This window comes from Narcine bancroftii, chromosome 1 (genome assembly GCF_036971445.1).
Source record: "Narcine bancroftii isolate sNarBan1 chromosome 1, sNarBan1.hap1, whole genome shotgun sequence".
Lineage (NCBI taxonomy): Eukaryota > Metazoa > Chordata > Chondrichthyes > Torpediniformes > Narcinidae > Narcine > Narcine bancroftii.
In genome coordinates, this window is record NC_091469.1 from 2,741,151 (window position 1) to 2,753,627 (window position 12,477).

Here is a 12,477-nt window from a genome sequence, read left to right on the forward strand (position 1 = left end):
AACCTGGCCAGGAATCCTTGGCAAGCATGGTGTCGGCGAGTGCAATGACAACGGGCGCCTCCTGTTGGAGCTCTGCGCAGAACAGCGGCTTGTTATTACTAACACCCTTTTCCAGCAGAGAGACAGCCTGAAGACTACCTGGATGCATCCCCGATCCAAACACTGGCACCTCCTGGACTACATTCTGGTGCGAGGAAGAGACAAACGAGATGTGCTCCACACCAGGGTCATGCCCAGCGCGGAATGCCACACTGACCACCGGCTTGTTCGCTGCAAGCTCAACCTTCACTTCAAGCCAAAGTTCAAGAACAGTGGAGCCCCAGAAAGAGGTTCAATATTGGAAACTTACAGTCAGACGAAGTGAGAGAAAACTTCCAGGCAAACCTCCAAGCAAAGTTCGAGGATGCAAACTGCCTCACGGACATGTCTTTTTGAAACCTTCTGGGATCAGCTGAAAACGGCCATACTGCAATCCACTGAAGAGGTACTGGGCTTCTCCTCCAGGAAAAACAAGGACTGGTTTGACGAAAACAACCAGGAAATCCAGGAGCTGCTGGCAAAGAAGCGATCTGCCCACCAGGCTCACCATGCAAAGCCTTCCTGGCCAGAGAAAAAACGAGCCTTCCGTCTTGCATGCAGCCATCTACAGCGCAAACTCCGGGAGATCCAAATTGAGTGGTGGATTAGCCTCGCCAAACAAACCCAGCTTAGCGCGGACATTGGCGACTTCAGGGGTTTTTATGAGGCACTAAAGGCTGTGTACAGCCCCTCACCCCAAGTCCAAAGCCCTCTGCGCAGCTCAGACGGCGAAGTCCTCCTCAGCGACAAGATCTCCATCCTCAATCGATGGTCAGAACACTTCCAATCTCTTTTCAGTGCCAACTGCTCAGTCCAAGAATCCACCCTGCTCCAGCTCCCTCAACAGCCCTTGAGTCTAGAGCTGGATGAGGTCCTTACCCGGGAAGAGACATATGGCAATTGAACAAATGAAAAGTGGCAAAGCAGCAGGTATGGATGGAATCCCCCCAGAGGTCTGGAAGGCTGGTGGCAAAACTCTGCATGCCAAACTGCATGAGTTTTTTATGCTCTGCTGGGACCAAGGAAAGCTGCCTCAGGACCTTCGTGATGCCATCATCATCACCCTGTATAAAAACAAAGCCGAGAAATCAGACTGCTCAAACTACAGGGGAATCATCCTGCTCTCCATTGCAGGCAAAACCTTCGCGAGGATTCTTCTTAATAGACTAATACCTAGTGTCGCCGAAAATGTCCTCCCAGAATCAGTGTGGCTTTCGCACAAACAGAGGAACTACTGACATGGTCTTTGCCCTCAGACAGCTCCAAGAAAAGTGCAGAGAACAAAACAATAGACTCTCCATCACCTTTGTTGACCTCACCAAAGCCTTCGATACCGTGAGCAGGAAAGGGCTTTGGCAAATACTAGAGCGCCTCGGATGCCCCCCCCCACCCCCCCAAGTTCCTCAACATGGTTATCCAACTGCACGAAAACCTACAAGGTCGGGTCAGATACAGCAATGAGCTCTCCGAACCCTTCTCCATTGACAACGGCAAGAAGCAAGGCTGTGTCCTCGCACCAACCCTCTTTACTATCTTCTTCAGCATGATGCTGAAACAAGCCATGAAAGACCTCAACAATGAAGACGCTGTTTACATCCGGTACCACACAGATGGCAGTCTCTTCAATCTGAGGCGCCTGCAAGCTCACACCAAGACACAAGAGCAACTTGTCTGTGAACTACTCTTTGCAGACGATGCCGCTTTAGTTGCCCATTCAGAGCCAGCTCTCCAGCGCATGATGTCCTGTTATGCGGAAACTGCCAAAATGTTTGGCCTGGAAGTCAGCCTGAAGAAAACGAAGGTCCTCCATCAGCCAGCTCCCCACCATGACTTCCAGCCCCCCCACATCTCCATCGGGCACACAGAACTCAAAACGGTCAACCAGTTTACCTACCTCAGCTGCACCATTTCATCTGATGCAAGGATTGACAAAGAGATAGACAACAGACTCACCAAGGCAAATAGCGCCTTTGGAAGACTACACAAAAGAGTCTGGAAAAACAACCACCTGAAGAAACACAAAAATCAGCATGTACAGAGCCGTTGTCATACCCACGCTCCTGTTCGGCTCCGAATCATGGGTCCTCTACTGGCATCACCTACGGCTCCTAGAACGCTTCCATCAGCGCTGTCTCCGCTCCATCCTCAACATTCATTGGAATGAGTGACTTCATCACCAACATCAAAGTACTCGAGCTGGCAGAGTCCACAAGCATCGAATCCATGCTGCTGAAGACCCAACTGCGCTGGGTGGGTCACGTCTCCAGAATGGAGGACCATCACCTTCCCAAGATCGTGTTATATGGTGAGCTCTCTACTGGCCACCGAGACAGAGGTGCACCAAAGAAGAGGTACAAGGACTGCCTAAAGAAATCTCTGGTGCCTGCCACATTGACCACCGCCAGTGGGCTGATATCGCCTCAAACCGTGCATCTTGGCGCCTCACAGTTTGGCGGGCAGCAACCTCCTTTGAAGAAGATCGCAGAGCCCACCTCACTGACAAAAGACAAAGGAGGAAAAACCCAACACCCAACCCCAACCAACCAATTTTCCCTTGCAACCGCGCCTGCCTGTCCCGAATCAGACTTGTCAGTCACCAACGAGCCTGCAGCAGACGTGGAAATACCCCTCCATAAATCTTCGTCCGCGAAGTCAAGCCAAAGAAGAGAAGAAAAACTGTTGGACAAATCTCCAAAAATTGTTAGAAGGTCTAAGATGGCGAAAAGATTGCTTGAATTGAAGGATTTGAATTTAGTGGAAATTTGGAGGAAACTAACTCTAATGGAAAAAGATTATTCATTTTATTCAACTCGACATAATTATTTTTCTGGACTAGATTTATTTTTGAATTCTGCACATTTACAAGGTAGATTTAACTTTGCAGAATATAAAGGTAGATTATTGTCAGATCATTCATTATTGTTAATTAGATGTTTAGGAACTGAACTGGTTGAGACAGCTTATTGATGGAGGTTTAATGAAATATTATTGAAGAGACCAGATTTTGTTAAATATATAAGAGATCAAATAAATTTTTATTTACAAATGAATCAAAATTCAGTTCAAAGTAAGTTTGTTTTGTAGGCTGCTTTAAAAGCATATTTGAGAGGATTAATTATTAATTATACAACAAAGATAAAAAAAAAAGTATCAATTAGAAAGTTCAAATTTGGAGAAACAAATTGAAGGTTTGGATAAAAAGTTACAGAACAAATATACAGAGGATGATAAGATACAATTATCTAAACTGAAATTACATGATAATAATTTACAAACATAAATATGAGAAAATGATATTGAGATCTAAACAACGTTATTATGAATTGGGAGAAAGAGCACACAAGATTTTGGCATGGCAACTTAAAAATGAGCAAGTATCGAGGACAATTAATGCTATTAAGAAGAATGAGAAATTACTTATAAAAGAAGATATTAATGATGAATTTTTTAAATTTTATGAAAATCTATATACATCAGAAGGCAGTCAAGATATTGATCAAATTGATTTATTTTTTGGATAATTTAAATTTACCCATGTTGAATTAAGCAGAAGTAAAGAATTTAGATATTTCATTTACTGAATTAGAATTGAAGGAAGCTTTACAATCGATGCCTAATGGGAAATCTCCTGGAGAAGATGGTTTTACAGTGGAGTTTTATAACAAGTTTAATGATTTATTATTTCCGTTATATAAAGATGTTTTGAAACAAGCAACTGAAACAGATGTATTTCCAGAAACTTTCTCAAGAGCATTGATTAGTTATACCAAAAAAGAATAGAGATCCTTTAAAAGTATCATCATATAGACCAAAATCATTATTAAATATTGACTATAAATTGGTGGCGAAAGTCTTGGCCAATAGGTTAATGAATTATTTACCAAAACTGGTTCATATTGATCAGGTAGGTATTCAGCAGACAATATAGTTAAGTTGATTTCATTAATTAATGTGGCAAAGCAACAAAATAATCAACCAATGGTTGTATCTTTAGATGCTGAGAAGGCGTTTGATCATGTTGAATGGAAATTTTTGTTTAAAGTATTGGAAAAATTAAATTTTGGCCCATTTTTTAGAAATTGGGATGAGGCTTTATATGCGGGACCTACAGCAAGGGTGTTAACGAATGGTCAGATTTCAAAATCTTTTAATTTATCTCATTCTACAAGACAAGGTTGCCTTCTTTCACCTGCTTTATTTGCTTTAGTGATTGAACCTTAGCTTAGATGGTTCGACAAGATTTAGGTATTAGGGGAATTAGAGTGAAAGAAAATTAATATAAAATTAGTTTATTTGCAGATGATGCTTTGATATACTTAACTGACCCAAAGGTTTCATTAAAGTCATTACAGGAATTAGTGAATAAATATGGTAAATTATCGGGATATAAGGTTAATTGGGAAAAGAGTGAGAATAACTAAATTAAGATGGTCAAATAAAATTAAATATTTAGGAGTAGTAGTAAAAAAAAATTATAATGATTTGTTTAATTTAAATTATGTGCCTTTATTAAATAAGATAAAAATTGATCTAGATAAATGTAAAGATTTATCAGATGTTAATTGGAAGAGTGAATTGTATAAAGATGAATATTTATCCTCAAGTACAGTATTTTTGTTCCCACTTTTGTTTGGGTTTACAGCTTATTTCATCGTTCTCTTTCTCTTGCAGTTTGATGTACATGTTTGTTATAAATCTTTTAATTATCATTTGTGTCTGTAATCACATATTCAAAACTGCTTCCTTCTGGTAACCTCAGCCTGCTTCCCAATTTGTCCTTCAAGTAGGTTTTCAGTTGGTGGTATGCAAACATTGTACCGTGAGTTATACCATATCTGTACTTCATTTGCTCAAAAGATAATAATTTATTTCCCAAAAAGCAATTTTCTATTCTTTTGATCCCTTCTCTCCCATTCTCTAAAGGAAAGGTTATTTATTGTGAAAAGGATTAGTTGATTTTGTGTCAATATTAATTTTGGTTGTTGATAATTTGTTTTTTCCTTTCTATGTGAATCTTCTTCCAAATGTTGAGCAGATGGTGCAGTACTGGTGAATTCCTATGTTGCACCAGCTTTTCATCCCACTTATATAGTAGTATATGTTCAGGTACCTTCTCCCCTATTTTATCTAGCTCTAATCTGGTCCAATCTGGTTTTTCCCTTGTTTGATAAAAATCTGATAGATATCTTAATTGTGCTGCTCTATAATAATTCTTAAAGTTTGGTAGCTGTAAGCCCCCTTGTTTGTACCACTCTGTTAATTTATCTAACACTATCCTCGGTTTCCCCCCTTTCCATAAGAATTTCCTTATTATTTTCTTTAGCTCCTTGAAGAATTTCTCTGTTAGGTGAATTGGTAACGATTGAAATAGGTATTGTATCCTTGGGAAGATCTTAATTTTAATGCAATTTACCCTTCCTATCAGTGTTAGTGGTAAATCTTTCCAATGTTCTAAGTCATCTTGTAATTTCTTCATTAATGGCTGATAATTTACTTTGTATAGATGGCCTAGATTATTAACTAGTTGAATACCTAGGTATTGGATTGCTTGTGTTTGCCATTTAAATGGTGATTCTTTTTTAAACTTTGTGAAATCCGCATTATTCATTGGCATCGCTTCACTTTTATTTGCGGTGATCTTGTACCCCGATAATTAAAACATGGGAAAAGCTATGCTCCAGAACTATGAGAAATACAATAAACACGAGGTTACGCATGATACAGTATAATTGGTTACACAGGCTATATACCACGCCCCAAAAGTTAAATAAATGGGACCCAACATTATCAGATAGATGTTTTCGCTGTAGGAAGGAAAAGGGGACAGAATTTGGGTATGTGAGAAAGTGGAAAAGTTTTGGGAAGATCTAAATCAGGTATTAAATAAAATCACAAAAAGCAACATATCAAAAAATCCAGAGATCTTTCTTCTAAGTAATATAAGAAGTAAAGAACTTGGCGTCGATTTGGATGGAGCACAAAAAAGATTTATTATGATAGCCTTAGCTGTAGCAAAAAAATGTATTATGTCAACCTGGAAATCAGAAGATAGCCTGAGAATACAGCAATGGTACACAGAAATGAATAAATGTATTCCATTGGAAAAAAATAACATATAATTTATGAAATGACATCACAGTATTCGAACAAATTTGGGAACCTTACATGGAACACAACAGAGAAGTCCTACCGAGGACCTCCGCCACCTAAAATGACAGAATGAGAAGAAGACGAAATGAACTAACCCACTGTGTAAAAGTAGATGACACAATTTTCTTGTTTATTTTCATTGTGTGATGACATTGTTTAATGGGTTTAATATATTGTATATGTTGAACGTTTAATGGGTGGGGAGGGGGTTAGGAAGGAGGGAGGGAAGGGAGGGGGAAAAAGGGTAGAAAATGACACTGTGTATATTCAAGAGGGAAATGTTTATGTGTATTTTGGTCAATATGGTTCATAGTGTGAAAAATAATTTTTTTTAAAAAAAGTACAGTATTTTTATAATTTACAAGGTATACATGTATAGTGCCAAAAAAGTTTTTAAAGGAAATAAATAAGGCAATTGGGTTATTTTTAAGGAAGGGTAAATTATCAAGAGTTTCCTTACAAAAATTGACTTGGAGTTATGAATTAGGTGGCTTGCAATTACCTTGTTTTTATAATTATTATGAAGCAGCACAGTTGAAATTTATTAATAGATTATTTGACATTGAACAATCTCCGAGGTGGGCAAAGATAGAGATGGATCAGATTTTGGAAGGTAATATTACGCTTTTTATTTATAAATGGAATCCTTTATTGTTACAAGAATTTGATTTGCCAGTTTTACAACATATAATGAATATTTGGTATAATCGTAATTTAATTACGATTGTACCGTGAGTTATACCTTTTTCATTGAATAGTCCTTATTTAAAGGATTGAAAAAATAAAGGAATAGTTAATGTTCTAGATTGTTTTGAAGCAGGGAAGTTTTGTTCATTTAATAGATTACAAGAGAAATATGGTATTGCGTCAAATTCTTTGTTTGCTTACTATCAATTTCAAGATTTTTTAAAGAAGAGTTATGGTAAGGAAATAAATTTGCCAAGTCAAACAAAATTTGAATTACTGACTGAAGATAAAAGAGAAAAAGGTTTTATTTCTGATATGTATAGATTGATGCAGGAAAAAATGGAAAAAGTAAATATGTATAAAATTAAAGAGAAATGGGAAAAAGATTTAAATATTGTATTGGTAGAGGAAGAATGGTCACAAATGCGTGCTGATAGTGTTACAAAATTAATTAATGTGAGATAAATATGGTTAATTATAATTTGCATCGATTATATTTAACTCCTGAGAAATTGAAAAGATATGGATTTAGTACAACAGATTTATGTTTAAATGTAGAGAACAGAAAGGTACTTTTGTACATTTAGTTTGGTCGAATAAGAAAATTAAATATTTTTGGGAGGAAATTATAAAATTTTTGAGAGATTTGTTTAAAATGGATATTCGATTGGACCCAAAGTTATGTTTATTGGGTTATGATAAGGTTCCACTTGTCGATTTAAGAATGCCTAAACCATATTTAGCTTTTTTAAAGTTAGCTTTAGCAGTAGCAAGAAAATGCATAGCTGTTACATGGAAGAATGATGTACAATTAAATTTGCAAAGAAGGCATAATGAATTACAGTCTTGTTTGTATTTAGAAAAATTAACATATAGTGTGAAAAATAATTATTCTTTTTTTTTAATAATCGATATGTGGTGATTATATTTGAAATGTATGGCTATAGAAATTAATTAACTGTAATAAATTTGGCACACCAATCAGGGAATATTGGTTTTTGTTGTAAGTTTTTTGTGGGGGGGGGGGAGGGAGGATTGGGGGAAGTTTTTTTTTAGGATTTTTAGTGGGTTGTTTTTGTGTTATAGGAGGGAGCGGGGTTATAGTATTTTTATGTTTTTTCTTTGTGTGTAATTTGAAAAGTTAAATAAATTTTTTTTAAAAATCCTGAATAAATTTCTCATCATCTACATTAGGAGCATAAACATTCATAAGAGTCTAAAATTCAGAATAAATTTGACAATTAACTAAAACCAACCTCCCTGCAGAATCAATAACAATAGATTGTAATTTAAAAGGCAATTTCTTATTAATTAAGAACTCCTCTTGCTTTAGAATTAGAAGATGAAGCTATAACTTGACCAACCCATTCCCTTTTTAATTTTTGATGTTGTTTTTCAGTTAAATGAGTTTCCTATAAAAAATCAATATCAACTCTCAATTTTTAATACAAGCTAAAACTTTTAATCTTAATCGAATTATTGAGCCGATTCACATTATGTCATTTTATATATCTAAAATGCACAACTCTCGTCCCCTGTCCCTGTAGGTTTCAGCTCCACAGCAGTCTCCAAAGCTAAATAACATCTCTTAATAGAAAGAAAAGCAGGAACCCCCTCCCCCCCCCACAAAAAAAGAGAGAAAAAAACCAGTACTACCTCCCTCTACTATATGGAAAGTGGCCTTCACCACTAAGTGGCACTCAACTTTGGAAGGAGAAGACAAAAATCCACCCCTCCCCAGACAGAAAACAAAAATAATTTTATTTATCAGTCTATCAAGTGTGGTAAGCTTCTTCAAGATCTTTATTTACTTGATCATCATCAATCTCAATTTCAATTAATTCTCGAAGTTCCATCATCCGAAGTTCATCTTGTAATTTATCTTGACTCGTATTAGGTTGCTGAGAAGAATAACTTTGGCTGCCATTAGCAAACATCAATGCTTCATCTTCATCAGTAAAAAACCGTGACTGAAACCCTCTATAGAAAACTTTAAGTACAGCTGGGTATCAAAAAGCAAATTTATATCCTTTCTTCCACAAAACTGATTTCTTAACAATAGTTTGACTCAAATCTGCATAAAAAATACTGTTGTTTCCAATCATCAATGGGGCTTGTTGTTTCTTGGCATTTTGGACTGCCTATTTTAATATCATTTCTTTACCTTGATAATGCAAACATGTGATTAAGATGGAAAATTTTCAGAACCCAAAACTTCAGGTATCAATTTTTAAAAAAAATTGCACTTCAACATCTTCAGGCCATCCAACAATTTAAAAATTATTCCTTCTGCTTTGATTTTCCAACACATCAATTTTTTGTAAAAGATCTTTTCTTTGAACTTCCCAAGCTGCAAAGGAATCTTCCATTTTATTGAATGTATCTTTACATTGTTCCACATCAAAATGACAGTCTTGAAAATCTTCAATTTTTTAACTTTAAATTTGTCCACAGCTTTAGCATAATTTTCCATATCAAGTTTTAATAGTAGTCATTTCATCTTTAATAGTTTCAAATTGTGAATTGAATTGAGCTTTACCAGATATAAACTTCTGTTTCATTTGATTAGCCATTGATTGAATTTGTTGAAAATTCAAATTAAATTGACTTAAGGATCAACAGAGCAATTTGCGAGGTTTCAATTTTTTTTAACCTTGAATAGTCTGTTGAGATTGGGGCCCATTTTCATATTGAACCAATACTTCTCCCTCTAATTCTTGTGAGGGCTCTTCTCTTCTTGCTTCTTCCTCATCCTTCTCTGTCGATGTAGCGGCTGGTTTTATTTGCCTATGTGCCTTTTGCTTGGCCCTAGTCTGACCAGCAACAATGGTCGACAAGGGCTCAGCAGGCTTCGTATTCTGACATAGTATAGCCGATTCTATAGTAGCGCGCATGCGTGGACAATTGTTCCCATGAAGTCAGCTCAAGATACATCTTCCTCACTCCAGCGCCATCTTGGTCGGCTCCCTGGAGAAGCGGTGCTGGAATGAGATGTACCTTTGCCGTTGCTTGTTGGATCATCCGCTGCGGGAGAGGTATCGAGTCAGCAGGCTCCATCACAAAGATAGGCCCCTTTTCTTCAACCATACCAACCTTTTTGGTAATTTCTTTTGCAACTTGAGCTTTAGATTTCTTCATAGCCATTGTTAGAAAGGTTGAAAAGAAGCTTTAATTAAAGTAATTTTTTAAACAAGTTTTTTCAACTCTGGTTTTAATTAATTCTGCCAGGAAAGGTGTTTTTCCACGTCTCCAACCTATGCCATCACGCCACACTCCCACAAAGAATCAAGTGTTATGGAGTGAAAGACAGGGAGTGAAGCTGAGTGAGTGGATGGATCAGCTCATGATTAGAATGGCAGAGCTGACTTGATGGGCCAATGGGCCTACTTCTGCTCCTATAACTTGTGATCTTGTGATCACATTGGCAATTTCCTTTTCCTTGGCAATTGAATAAGTATGAACCATACTGGCATCACATCTAACCCCAAGATTAGCTTCCAACCACATATCCCCACCGCCACTAAAATTAAACCACTGAGTGCTCATCTTGACTCATTTGCTGCTGGTGTACACAAGAACTTGCTTCTTGAGTTGATAATTCAAACACACTCTACAAATCAGACTTGAGATTATTCAAAGTTATAATTTTACACCGAGCATTAACCTGTGAATTAATAATCAGTCCCTTTCACTGATCAAATAAGTTGAAGACTGAAATGAAAGTTGCTGCATTCATGCCATTTCAGTCCAACAAGTATATACTGTGACCCATTCTGTTCCAGAAATACAGGCAGAAAATCCAAACAGACAGATCAGTACTGAAGTCTTGCATTATCAGAGGTGTCAATTGTCGAACTCAATGCTATCTCTGTATTCCTGAAACGCACAAATTTTCTTCTGTAATCCATAAAATAACTTTGAATATGCAACAATACTGATTCCCTCTCAAAGAATGCCCATTTAAAGAAGTTATATTTAACATTAAAAAACTTGGTTAAAACACAGTGGTTAATGTCCATCTGCAAATATTGGAGGAGTTGGGTCTCTGCACTAGAATATGGATTGAAGATTGACCAGAGACTGACATGATATGAATATAAATATTATGAAGATATTGGTGGAGTCGACAGTGAAGATAACAAATCCAGGATTTATAAATACAAGATCACCAGTAAATCCAAAGTGCAGTGTAAATACTAAATTCGAAAATGCAGAGGCAAATAGTACAAGTGCCTTCAGAGGCTAGCTAGATTAGAAAAAAAAAGAAAAAGAGACAAACAGAAATTGAAAGAGTAAAAAAACTATACCCCAGCAAGAGTCTGCTGGGCTGACTGGTCAGTTTATATGCTAATAAAATGCTAAAACAGAACATTCTAATCATATCTAACTAAAAGCATGGGATCCCTTACCTCCTCCGCTTGATCCAAAGCCTGAAAAGCCAGTCCCTTGTGTGCCAAAACCAGATCCTTGTTGAGATACTGATCCAAAAGTTGCAGGATTCGATTGACTTGCTAGGTTTCCAAAGGTCTGTGCATTGGGATTGCTTCCGAAGCTGCGTTAAATAGAACAATTATGAGAAATTACTTCCAACTTGAGAGAAATAGGAAGAGGAGTTGAACGTCAGGATGAGATCTTACAGCAACATGGCAATTAATCTGACACATCAACTCCATTTCTCTTTCCAGATACTCATGCTAAGCCTTTGCAGCATCTTCTGTCATTTATGTTATATTAATATTTATTTCTGAGGATACTGGCATCACTGGTAAAGCCTGAAATTATTTCAGAGCCCAAGTTGCTGATCCTTCTCATGAACTTCTAAAGTTGATTTGGTGAAGGTCCATGCCCACTGGTCTTGATTGAATTCTGGGATTTTGCCTCAGTAACAATGATTAATATTCTTGTCCAGCCATATGTCATTCTCAGAACCATTTGAGGCAGAAGCATTTTTGATCTATCTTTCTATGCATTCTCATGTCCTTCTACTGGGAGTTACTTGGGACTTAAGGAAATGCTGTGCCTCCTTAGCCTTTGAAATAGTGGAGATGGAATTGCTGGATGGTACATCCCATACTCCAGCTGACAACAGTGCAATTATTGCATACATAATGATGGAAAAAGACAGTAAATTCAAGCAGACATTTTCTATTGAGGTTAGGAGAGATAAAAACTAGAGAACAAAAGTTCAGGGTAAAAGGATTAAAGTTTAAAGGGAACATTAGAGGGAATTTCATGCAGAGTGGTGGGAGTGTGGAATGAGCTGCCAGCTGAATTGGTAAATGCTTGCTTAGTTTTGACATTTAAGAAAAATTTGGGCAGGTACATGGATGAGAGGGGTATAGAGGGAAGGATATGGTCCAGGTCAGTGGGTCTAGGCAGAATAATAGTTTGACACAAACTAGAAGGGTCGTAGTGTTCTATGGTTCTAATTCAATTTTTTAGTTTAATTGCTAGTGGAAAGGTAATTGAAGCAGCGAAAATGGTCAAGTCAAGCATACTGCTCTGAAGAATTCCTGTAATGATGTCTATAACCAAGATGATTACCCACAAACAAGACTTCAT

The 12,477-nt window shown here is 37.1% G+C and overlaps 1 protein-coding gene across 6 annotated transcripts in view; it reads right to left on the reverse strand.

Moving 5' to 3' along the window:
- LOC138754388 (nuclear pore complex protein Nup214-like) overlaps positions 1-12,477 on the reverse strand; it is a 145,112-nt gene that overhangs the window by 20,557 nt on the left and 112,078 nt on the right. For all 6 annotated transcript variants that reach the window (XR_011351744.1, XR_011351743.1, XR_011351741.1 and 3 more), the window contains one exon: positions 11,325-11,467. Coding sequence is in view for 2 of the 6 variants with exons in the window: in XM_069918600.1 (XP_069774701.1) it covers positions 11,325-11,467 (143 nt within the window). In the remaining 4 variants the exon portion in view is untranslated. The remainder of the gene's footprint in view (positions 1-11,324; positions 11,468-12,477) is intronic.